A 13,248-nucleotide genomic window follows, 5' to 3' on the forward strand; every position below is an offset into this window, starting at 1 on the left:
CCTAAGTACTCTAAGTCACAAAGCTTTATGATCCATATTAATGGGGCAGGTGTTGAACTAGACCTTTCACTGCAGGAGTAAGAAAATTTAAAACAATGTTACTTCAGGATGTACCCAGACAGGAGTGGGTGGCATGGATATAAATATCTGATGCTCATATATGATTAGTGAAAAATTAGGATCTCAAGTACAATTAAAACCAAATGAAATTCAGCAGAAGCTACTGAAGCAAATTAAGGTAAAAGATGCAATCCAGTGGACATTTCCTCACTATTATATTCTAGTTGAAACAACAAAGGTTATGTTATCTCTGTGTTACAAAAACAACTGGCTTTGCACAGCATTTTAACTGACTGCTGGATGCATCCGTGCATACGCTGTAGCTTTTGACAGTTAGTGTACTCATCATAGTAGATGCAGGGGTTAGCTGGAAGGAAAAACATGGTTACACATTACTTTCAAAAAATCACAGTCTCGGGGGAAAGAGATCATCTCCTTAAAGGTATGAACATAAAATTTATTAATAACTAATACTTTTTATTATGATGAGCTAATAAAATTAGAATGGAAAGCAGATAAGGAGTCTGTTATTTTAAAAAAGAGTATGAAAGTATGGTCTGTAACTAAACAGATTTCCTTAGTCACAATTTTTTTTTGGTAGGACATATCTAAGCAGATTAGAGATGAATCATCTTTATCAACTAGAGTATCATTTTGAAACCATCAACATCATACACTATAAATAATAAAGTGCTAAAAGTTTTATTTATTCATTGTAGTCTGCTTATTTGATGTTGTGCCATTTAATAGGTGAGGCATTGCTTTGGATTATTAAAATTAATATACATCTATATATGCTAGGGTTTATTTCTGGGATCTGTATTCTATTCCATGGGCACATATCTGTCTTAAACCAGTACAACACTGATTATTGTAGCTTTGTAGTGAGTTTTGAAATCAGAAAGTGAAAGTCATCTAGTAATGTTTTTTAATGAAAAAATTAATATGTAGCCAATTAAAAATTATATAAAATCCACATATAGAATACCCACATTTCTCAAATAATCTCTTTACCCAGAGAATTTTCTTAAATAAAAATTCAGTGGGTTCTATCCTATAAACAGGCATATACATACATCAATATTTCTTTAAATAAATTATCCATCATTATTCCATTGTCTTCTGCTATGTAATATTTTAGAAAAATATGATGTGATGAATTTTTTTATGTAACATTTTTTCTTTGACTTGTCTAAGGTGTTTTCATTAATATTTTTTCTTTTATTCTTTACTCTCCTTAGTTTTATTGAGATATAACTGCTATGTAACATTGTATTAGTTTAAGGCATACAACACAATAATTATATATATATATATATATTATATATGAATACTCTGTGTGTGTGTGTGTGTGTGTGTGTGTGTGGCAAGTTGTCTTTATTCATTTATCTGTCAATAGACTGGTTGTTGTTTCCATGACCTGGTTATTGGTAATAACAATAAACATGAGGGTACAGATATCTTTTTGAGCTAGTGTTTTCAGTTTCTTTGGATAAATAAATAGGAATAGAGTTACTGAATCATATGATAGTTCCATTTTTAATTTTTTGAGGAACTTCCATACCATTTGCCATAGAGACTGCACTAGTTTACATTCCCATCAACAGAGTACAAGGGGTTCCCTCTTCTCCATTTCACCATTACTTGTTATATCTTGTCTTTTCCATAATAGTCATTCTAACAGGTGTGAGGGAAAAACTCACTGTCATGTTGATTTGCATTTCTCTGATGATTAGTGATGTTGAGTGTCTTTTATGTCCGTGAAAGGAGAGAGGGTCAGAGGATTAAGGGTAGTCACTGTTTTCTTTGGAAAAGTGTCTATTCACTTCCTCTGCCCATTTTTAAATTGGATTGTTTGTTTTTTTGCTGTTGAGTCATATGAGTTCTTTATATATTTTGGATATTAACCCTGATTCAGATATATGATTTGCCAATATTTTCTCCCATTTATGTTTCCTTTTCATTCTGAGAGCTTTCTTTGAGATGCAGAAGCATTTTAGTTTGATGTAGTACTACATGTTTACTTTTGCTTTTGTTGCCTTTGCTTTTGGCAGTAAATTTTAAAAGCCATTCCCAAGATTGATATCAAGGAGATTTCCCTCATGTTTTATTTTATGAATTTTATGGCTTCAGGTTTCATGTTCAAGTTTTTAATCTACATTGAGTTAATTTTGTGTATGGTGTAAGATAGTGGTCCTGATTCATTCTTTTTCACAAGGCTGTCTAGTTTTTCCAGCACCATATATTGAAGAGACTATCCTTTTCTCTGTATAGTCTCTTCAGGCTACTTGGCTCCTGTATATACTTGGCTCCTTTGTTGTAAATTAATTGACTACACATGCATTGGTTTATTTCTGGCCTTTATCTTCTGTCCCATATAGATCTATGTTTCTATTTTTATGTCAGTACCATACTGCTCTGATGACTAAAGCTTGTATTATAGTTTGAAATTACCAGTGTCATATCTTCAGTTTTATTCTTTTTTCTCAAGGTTGCTTTGACCACTTGAGATCCTTTGTGGTTTCATGCAAATTTTCTGATTAATAGTTCTATTTCTGTGAAAAATGCCAATAGAATTTTGATAAGGATTACATTAAGTCTGTAAATAACTTTGGATAAAATGTACATTTTAACAATATTAATTCTTACAATCCATAAGTATGTAATATATTTTCATTTTTATATCTTCTTCAATTTTTTCATCAATGTGTAATACTTTTCAGTTCACAGATTTTTTACATTTTTAGTTATATTTATTCTGAGGTATTTTATTCTTTTTGACATAATTGTAACTAGGATTATTTTTTTTAATTTTTTTCTGATAGTTTGTTATTTGTGTATATAAACAGAACTAATTTCCATATGTTGATTTTGTATCCTGCAACTGTATTGAATTCAATGATGAATTCTGACAATTTTGGTAGAGTTGTTAAAATTTTCTATACACAATATCATACCATCTCCACTTAAAAAGTTTAACTTCTACATGCCATAATAAGGTCAAGTTGGTAGGGAAATTATAGAGCAGCAAGAAATCTACAACAGTAGAGTGGAGAACACTGGTAACTTGAAAGCACTATGTCTAATGTAAGGGCTGCAGTAAGAGAGCCCAGAAATCTTTTATTGCACATAGAAAAATTTAAACTTATGTTAATATTTTATCTAGGTTGCCCCTGTTGGGGTCTTTAAAAATTTAGGTGGACACTTGGTTTGGACCTATACATTCTAATTCCCATTCTAATAGATTTAACCAATGGCCTGGGTCACTCAGGGGAGAAGTGAAAATGTTGATCTTTCCTGTTAAATGATTGAGATAAAAGTTATAGGAAAGCGCAATATTATTAGATGCTTGATTTAAAGGACTCATGGCACCTGAGTCAACAGCCAACATTAAGCAAACTAGAATGTAAAACTTACTACAAAGTCCATCGTCACAGTTATTTGGACAGTCTTTACATGCACTTCCCATCTTATAAGGTTGATTCTTTGTCGCAGGTTCATTTCCCCTAGGGAAAAAAAAGTGGTCTAATAAAATTGATGTTTGAAAAAGACATATAAAATATACTCAGTATTTACAATCAATTTTAAATACAATTTTTTAAAACCACTTTTCTATAACAATGATAATCTTTAAGATGGGTTTAATATTTCTAGACTTACAATAGGATAATTTATCTCTTTAAATGTCTGACTGGTAAATGTGGTGTCCTAAGAATTCTTTGAGGCAGTTTGTAGCTCTTTGGAAAGTCAAATCCTAAGTAGCAGAGCAGGTTTAGGGCCATATACAATAGGAAACTTTTCTTTATACCCATAAGAACTTGATTAACAGTCATGAAAAATTAGATGTTCTTAACAATACTAACAAAAGTTTTGGGTCAAGATGGCAGGATAGGCAGACGTAGTTCACCTCTTCTCACAACAACATCAAAATTATGACTAAAATATAGAATGGCCATCATTTAGAACCATAAGAAATCGAGTTAAATGGAAGTCCAACGACTACAGAATTAAAGAAACCACATCCATTGAGACTGAGATGGCAAGCTGGAGCCATATCTTAGACTCCATCAACCTGGCTAACACTGTTTGACCTGCCTTGGAGACCCCCAGAGACTCTGTCCCACCCAATTTACAGGCCCACCCAACCTGCATTTCCATATAAATAGCTGGTGTTGGTTCATGCTTCACAACTTCTTAAATCCTATCAAACAAGCAACAGCTAGCCTCAGTGAACCCCAGGCCCTTCACTAAAAGCAACCAGCCTAGATTCACAGTTTGGTTTCACTTGGGAATCTCCAAACCCAGCACAAGTAGCAGCCATCTCAGATTGCTTTATAGCTCAGGAAGGATGGACCCGAGTAAAACAGAGGTTGGGACTGATCTTGGTCTGCATCACCTGAGAAATTCCAGGCCCAGTGCAACCAGTGGACAGCTACAGACCATAGCAGGGTACCAACACCCTGCCCTGCACAACTGATCCTCCATGGAGGGTGGAGGTTGGTGTTAAGTGGTCCAAGCCAATCCTTGCCACTGGCTGGGCTGGGTAAATCCCACCCATTGATCTGCTAACACTAACCAAGGCTTAACTACAAGAGGAAGGTATATTGAGCCCACACAAAGGGCATACCTCAAGTACCCAGGTTGATGATAGGTGAGGCTGTGCCACTGGGCCCTACAAGACACCTACCACTTTAGGCAACACTACCAAGACATAGAGTCAAGGCAGCTCTACCTAATACATAGAATCAAACACAGGGAGGCTGCCAAAACAAGGAGAAAAAGAGACATGGCCCAAATGAAAGAACAGATCAAAACTCCAGAAAAAAAGCTAAGCAAAATGGAGATATCAGATGCAGAATTCAAAACACGGGTTACAAGGATGCTCAAGGAACTCAGTGAGAACCTCAACAGCATAAAACAAATCCCGTCAGAAATGAATACACTCATTGAAAAAAAGAATAATTTACAGAAAAACAACAGTAGAGTGGATTAAGCCAAGATTCAAGTCAATGCTATGCAGTAACGTAAGGAAGCAAACAAACAAACAAACAAAAATCAGAACAATAAGAAGAAAAAGGAATCCCCCCAAACGATGATATTATAAGTAGCCTCTGGAACAACTTCAAGAGGTCCAACATTTGCATCATAGGGGTGCCAAAAGGAGAAGAGAAAGAGCAAAATATTGAAAATCTATTTGAAAAAATAATGAAAGAAAGCTTCACTAATTGGTGAAGGAAATAAACATGCAAATCCAAGCAGCACAGAGAATCCCAAACAAGATGGATGCAGAGGGGCCCACTCCAAGACACATCACAATTAAAATGCCAAAGGTTAAAGATAAAGAGAGAATCTTGAAGGCAGTGAGAGAAAAGCAGTTAGTTAACTACAGGGGTGGGAGGGGTTCCTATAAGATTGTCAGATGATTTCTCAAAAGAATCTTTGCAGGGTAGAAGAGTTTGGCAAGAAATATGCAAAGTCATGAAAAGCAGAGACCTACAGCCAAGATTACTTTACCCAGCAAAGCTATCATTTAGAACCAAAGGGCAGATAAAAAGCTTCCCAGCCAAAAAAAAAACAAAAAACAAAAACAAACAACAACAAAAAACAACTAAAGAAGTTCATCAGCACCAAACCATTATTTTTAAATACATTTTATTGATTATGCTATTACAGTTGTCCCATTCCCCTCTTTATTTCTCTCTGCCCTGTACAGCCCTTCCTACCTGCATTCCCCTCCTATAGTTCATGTCCATGGGTCATATGTATAAGTTCTTTGGCTTCTACATTTCCTATACTATACTTAACCTCCCCTTGTCTATCTTCTACCTACCATTTCTGTTACTTATTCTCTACCTTTACCCCATCTCTCCCCACCCATTCCCAAGCTGATAACCTCCATGTGATCTCCATTTCTGTGGTTCTGTTCCTATTCTAGTTATTTGCTTAGTTCGCTGTTGTTTTTGTTTTAGGTGTGGTTGTTAATCATTATGTTTGCTGTCGTTTTACTGTAATGTTTTTTACCTTCTTTTTCTTAGATAAGTACCTTTAACATTTCATATGATAATGGTTTGGTGATGATGAACTCCTTTAACTTGACCTTATCTGAGAAGCACTTTATCTGCCCTTCCATTCTAAATGATAGCTTTGCTGGATAGAGTAATCTTGAATGCAGGTCCTTGCCTTTCATGACTTGGAATACTTCTTTCCATCCTCTTTTTGCCTGCAAGGTCTCTTTTGAGAAATCAGCTGACAGTCTGATGGGAACTCCTTTGTAGGTAACTGTCTCCTTTTCTCTTGCTGCTTCTAGGATTCTCTCCTTATCTTTAATCTTGGCTAACATGATTATGATGTGCCTTGGTGTGTTCCTCCTTGGGTCCAACTTCTTTGGGACTCTCTGAGCTTCCTGGACTTCCTAGAAGTCTATTTTCTTTGCCAGATTGAGGAAGTTCTCCTTCATTATTTGTTCAAATAAGTTTTCAATTTCTTTCTCTTCCTCTTCTCCTTCTGGTTCCCCTGTGATTTTGGATGTTGGAATGTTTAAAGATGTCCTGGAGGTTCCTAAGCCTCTCCTCATTTTTTTTTGAGTTCTTGTATCTTCATTCTTTTCTATTTGGTTCTTTCTTTCTTCCTTCTGGTCCACTCCATTGATTTGAGTTCCAGTTTCCTTCCCAACACTATTGGTTCCCTGTACATTTTCCTTTATTTCACTTAGCATAGCCTTCATTTTTTTCATGTAATTTGTGACCCAATTCAACCAATTCTGTGAGTGTCCTGATCACCAGTACTTTGAACTGTGCATCTGATAGGTTGGTTATCTCTTCATCACTTGGTTGTCTTTTTTCTGGAGTTTTGATTTGTTCTTTCATTTAGGCCATTTTTTTGTCTTCATGCACCTGTTACATAGTAAGCAGTGGAGCCTTAGGGGTTCACCAGGGTGGGGCAACCCACATTGCTGCGATGTAGTGCTATATGTGGGGTAGGGGTCCAAAAAGGAACAATGGCACTTTCTCCACTCTCTGCTGGTTTTCAGTCATTTCCCCCACTATCCACAATCAAATTGGACCTTTCTTGTGCTGATTCCCAGGTGGGTGGGCTCGTGTATCTTTTAGGACCCTGTGGGTGTCTCCAATGAACTCTCCTGTGAGGCTGAAAGTTTCTTCTGCTACTGCCACAACCCCAATATGTGTTTTCAATCAGAGGTTCAAGGCTTTATTTCCCCACACTGGAACCCTGGGTTGCATGGTTTGTCTTGCTCCCCAGTTGTTCCTTCTTGTTTATCTGTACATGAATGTGGGACCACCCAGTCCTCAATCCACTACCTTGCCAAAAGTCCTCTCTGCTCCGCTGCCCATCTCTGCCCCTCCTATAGTCTGGATGAATATTTCTTCTTTAACTCCTTGGTTGTTGGACTTCCATACAGTTCAATTTTCTGTCAGTTCTGGTTGCTTTTTGTTTTTAAATTTATTGTCCTTCTTTGTTGTGCAAGGAGGCACAATGTATCTACCTACGCCTCCATTTTGTCTGGGAGTCACCAAACCATTATTATATGAAATGTTAAGGGATTTACTTAAGACAAAGAAGATCAAAACTATGAAAAATAAAATGGCAAATTTACAAGTCTATGGACAGTTGAATTAAAAAAAACAAATTAAGCAAACAAGAAGAACAGAGACAAAATCATGGATATGGAGAGCATTCAAGGGTTGCCAGATGGAAGTGGGATGTGTGGGAATGAGTGAAGATGTGAGAGGATTAAGAAATACAATAGGTAATTACAAAATAGCCATGGGGATATAAGGCATAGCATGTAAGGAAATGGAATAGCTAAGGAAATTGTATGCATGAACCATAATCAGTGGTGGTGGGATTGTCTGAGGGAATGAAGGATGCTGGTGGAGGGGGGCAAATCAATACAAATGTAATAGCATCATCAATAGAATAATAAAATAAGAAGAGAAAAGTTTTAAGTGCATGGAGATGTTCTAATTTCATCTTGCACTACATCATAAGAAACTTGATATATGTGAGTGTCTTTTATAGAAACATATGGTGTATTATAAAAAATAAAAGTACACCAGCATAGCTAAAATGTAGAGAGTTGCAGGAGAGAGTGCATAGGTAAGGTAAGATTTTCCAGTTCTGAGGTAGTTTGAAATTGCAGAGATAACAGGCTTACCTGCAGATATCTAAGAACACAATGTGAATGATTTGTACTTAATATCACTTAAAAAGTAAAGTAAAGTGTTCTGGCTGAAAGAACATTCTATCCAGTTTTTCTCTTTGATATTGAAATTGTTAAAATTTTACCTCATAAAAGAAATTTATCACTTGTTAAGGATTTTTATCAGAAACATGGCAAAAAATTTGCCAAAAAAATTTTTCTACCACAACTCCATGTATTCTACTCTCTTTAATATTTTCAGAAGTTCACCACAGACCATCAACCCCTTCAAAGATTCAGTGCAATTGATGTGGTATAAATGCAAGCAGATCTTATTTTTCTCAGCATTAATAAAATTACAACAAATACTAACTACTAAAATAAAGACACAATAAGACCAGAAATAACTCATATAGAGCTATTATGTGAATATTTTATATAAATTGCATCTATTATGACTTTGGACAACTTATTTAAAGTGTAAGGGTGGTTGCACATGATCAGATAAATCATGTTCATTGGTTCATATTGAACATCTTTTATTGTGCTACACATGTGAGACACAGTGGTAAAACACCATGGGGGCAAAGAGTAACTGTGCTTCACTGAAGCAATCAGATTATTCCTTCTAGGAACTTATACTAACACTGTTGAATATGTAAATTTAATTTCTAAAGAAAAGATATATACCAATAGTTACACAAAAGAGCTAAATACAAGAACACTTGGGTTTTTCTGTTTACTCTTTATACTCTGCTGAATTTCTGGCTTTGCATTATAAAAGTACTCTGTATTGTTGAAGTGAATATCATTTTTCTTTTTTTTTTTTTGCTTAAGCTAGCTCAAATTTGTCTTCCTTAACTACTATTACTTGACATATCAATAATACATAGAAAGACTACTGGTAATTCTCAATTTGAACATTCTATTAGTGATATATAGATGTATTTAGAAAAAATATGTAGAGAAAAGTGTGTGTGTTTAATATTTTAGGAAATGGCTAAATGACATTTTATCACTAAAGTTCTGCTTAACTGATATGAAATATTTATTTGATTTTTATTTTATGTTTGAGAAACTAGAATAAGGGAGGGGGATAAATTTCTAAATGCCACATGAACCCAAACTGTATAATACATACTCATGACAATAGTGACAAACATAGAGATATTGATGTGACATTGTTTTGCAGCATGGTGACACACCACAGCCAATGAGGTAGGAAGAAGCCCAAACCATCTGTAAATATAAAGAGATAATTTTATTAATATCTTTATATTTTCCTAAATGATTATAATATGAATACTGTTATCTATGATTGAAAATAAACACCCTTTCTGTTAGGTTACTTTGAGTACAGCTTATGAGGAAGTCATAATAACAGAAAGATTTCCATGTGTTTAGTTGACACACATACATATCACACTCAATGGCCATCATTGCTGGTGGCTCATTCTCTTCCTCCCATCTATATGGAAAATCAGATAACATGATGACGGTGGCTTGGTGATTGTAGAAAAATCAAACGATGGGAGAAACATTACTTAAGCATCGATGAGTAGGCATAGTGCAGAGTAATGAGTTGGCAGAATAACTCAGGTTCAAATTTTTATCTCTGCCTCTTCATAGTGGGATGATATCTACCATGATATTACAGTTTTGTAGGACAATGTCCTTGTAATTAGGAAATACATGTTGACATACCAAAAATTAAGTGCCATGACATCAGTAACTTACCTTCAAAGGGTTCAGAACAAATGGGTATATTTATAGAGATATAAACAAATTTGACAAAATATGAAGAATTTGTGAATATAAGTAGGAATAGTATTTACTACACCTTTAGTGAATATCTTTTGTGTGTTTAAAATGCTTTGAAAGAAAAAGCTGGGCAAAGAAGAGTGATGGCAGAAATATGATGGGTTAGGAAGTTCCAAACCCTTATTTTCTCATGGATACAGTAAAACTAACTACTACAGCCTGGCTAAATTAGCTTTATAGAAGCTGTGGAAAGCTGGCAAAGATTTGTAACAACCAAGTGAACACCAAATCAAGAAAAAGCCACAATCAAAATGGTTGAAAAAATTTCAGTAACTTATTATTCTTCCTTGACATACTGCCTCTCTGCTTGCCACAGCATGATTGGGAGGAAATGGTCTAGATTCTGTTTCCCTACTTGGGCTGGAGGAAGTACAGAGGACTTTATTTGTAATGATCTAACCTTCCATGTACTACCTCAAGGAATATTCCTGTTTTCCTGATTTAGAGCTCAGATGGTAGTCTGTGGCATAGTTCAGATCTCAGGCTAGGAAAAGCCATGGGAAACAGGGGGCTTAGCCCATTAAAGCTGAAGAGGAACGACAAGTTTACTGACACGTGGGGCAAGGGATTATGTGTAATGAAATACTACAGAACCTCTAAAGTGCCAAGAAGAAGGTGGGATGAGAAATTGTGGAAAAATAAGAAATGTAAAAGCACCTATGCATTAGGGGAAGTTTTTTTAAAAAATCAGAGACATATTTTTGGAAAGGCACTTGCTCAGAAAAATAACATAAAGTGACCTTTAAGTTTCACACTGGACTGATGCCCAGTCTCAAAATATGCCCTACTAGTTTATCAAGGTCTTTCCTAGAAGTTGGAAAGGACTGGGAGGAGTTGCTGTTTTTGTTCAAATGCCCTATTTTCAGCAACAAAAAAATCACATGGTATATAAAGAAACAGAAAAACATGTCCCATTAAAAGGAACACAATAAATCATGGAAACCATCCCTGAATATACACAGGCATTAGACTTACTACACAAAGACTTTAAGACAACTGCCTGAAATATGCTTGAAGAACTAAAGAAAAACACTGACAAGAAACTAGAGTAAGTCAGGTAAACAATATATAAACAAAATGAGAATGTCAACAAAAATTAAAATTATTTAAAAAACAGAACCAAACAGAAATTCTGGAGTTGCAAGTACAATAACTAAATTCAAAAATTTACTAGAAGTGATCAGTAGCAGATTTAAACAGGCAGAAGAAAATATCAACCACCTGTAAAACAGGTCATCTGTATCATACCTGACTAACAAAAAGATTAAGGAATGAGGAAAACTGGGAATTTTGACAGATCATGGGGGATTTGTGGGACACCATTAAGTAGACCAGTATATATATTCTAGAAGTGAAAAAAGATAATATAGAATAAAAGTAGTAGAGAGATTATTTGAAGAAATTATTGTTTAATATTTCCCAAATTTGTGGAAATACATGGGTCTACACATCTAAGAAGCTCAGTATCTCCAAGTAGAATACAACCAATACTAAGATACATTATACTCAAAGTGTCAAAAACTAAATATCAAGATAAAATCTTAAAAGCAGAAAAAAATAAAGTGACACATCATGTACAGGAAGCTCCAGTGAAATGATTAGAGGATTTCTCAAAAGAAACTTTCAGTACAGAAGACAATGAGATAACATATTTAAAGTTCTGAAAGAAAAAAAATAGTGAATCAAGAAGCATATATCTTGCAAAATGCCATTCAAAACTGAGGGAGAAATTAAGATATCCTCAGCAAAACAAAATATGAAGGAGTTCATTGCCACCAGATCTGCCCCACAAAAAAATTCTGAACAGAATCTGTCAAGTGAAATAAAAAGAATCTAGACAGTAATTTGAAGACATAAAAATACAATGATCCTTGGTAACATAAATATATGGTAAAATATAAAATGAAGATCATTATAATTTTGTTTTGTAGTGCCATTTTTTAATTTTTATGGGATTTATAAGATAAATGCATAAAAATAATAATAACTTAATAAGTGTGCAATGTAAGAAAATGATTTGTTAACAGTTACATAAGCAAGGTGCTGGAGCTGTAAATGAGTAGTTTTTTATGCAATTGATTAAAAGTTTAACACAGATTATTATAATTTTAGAATATTACATATAATCCATGTGGTATCCAAATAGGTAATATCTATAGTATACACACAAAAAGAAATGAGAAGGGAATCAATATGTACCACTACAAAAAGTCCACTAAACCAACAGACAAATAAAAAAGGTAGCAGTAGAGAAAGTAAGGGACAGAAAAGCAGAAAATAATTTACAAAATGATAAAATAAATATAAAAAGCACTCCAGCCAACAGCAATAGAATATACTTTTTGTCAAGCGCACATGGAAAAGACTCCAGGATAGACTATATGTTAGGCTACAAAACAAGTCTTAATACATTTAAAGTTTAAAAATATAATATAGTGCTGGAAATCCTATCCTGAGCAACTATACAAGAAAGATAAATAAATATATTGCAATATGGAAAGAAGAGAGTAAAATTATCTCTGTTCATGGATTACATAATCTTATTTGTAGAAAACTGACAATACCACAAAAATTGTTAGAACTGATATAAAATAAAACAAATCTACAGAGTACAAAATTAGCACACAAAAATCAATTGCATTTCTACACATTTGTGATAAACAACCTCAAAAAGCTCAGAAAACAATTCCATTTAAAATAGCATCAAATATTATAAAATACAGGGGTGGGCAAAATTAAGTTAATAACATAAAAAAATATAATAATTAATGAATAAACAACACAAGAATACAACTGTAGACCTACTTTTCCCTTGTAGAAATGAACCTAACTAAGTAGGTGGAAGAATTGTACACTGAGAATCAGAAAACATAACTGGTAGTCAGACTAAAGTAATGGGAAAGATACCCAATGTTCATGTGCTGGAGGATGTCATATTTTTAACAGGTTAATATTACTCTAAGCATTCTACAGATTTAATGCAATCTCCATCAGAATCCCAATATAGTTTTTTCAAACAAAAAATTCTAAAATTTGTATGAAACTGCAAGGAACCCCAAATAGACAATCTTGTAAAAGCAGAACCAAGTTGTAGCTCATAGACTTCCAGATTCCAAACGTTGCTACAAAGCTACAGTAATAAAACTGTGTTTCTGGTGTAATGATAGACATATAAGGCTCTGCAATGAAATGAAGAGCCCTTACAT

General features: G+C 34.4%; 1 protein-coding gene across 1 annotated transcript in view; it reads right to left on the minus strand.

The window, feature by feature from the left end:
* Window positions 1–299: 299 nt before the first annotated feature.
* CRISP1 (cysteine rich secretory protein 1) overlaps window positions 300–13,248 on the minus strand; it is a 29,761-nt gene continuing 16,812 nt past the window's right edge. The window contains exons 5-7 of the mRNA XM_045842831.1: window positions 9,363–9,460; window positions 3,478–3,566; window positions 300–427 (exon numbers count right to left, since the gene is read on the minus strand). Of these exons, the coding sequence (XP_045698787.1) occupies window positions 300–427; window positions 3,478–3,566; window positions 9,363–9,460 (315 nt within the window). The remainder of the gene's footprint in view (window positions 428–3,477; window positions 3,567–9,362; window positions 9,461–13,248) is intronic.

This window comes from Phyllostomus hastatus, unplaced genomic scaffold (assembly GCF_019186645.2).
Source record: "Phyllostomus hastatus isolate PE091 unplaced genomic scaffold, TTU_PhHast_1.1 phas_contig_40, whole genome shotgun sequence".
NCBI lineage: Eukaryota > Metazoa > Chordata > Mammalia > Chiroptera > Phyllostomidae > Phyllostomus > Phyllostomus hastatus.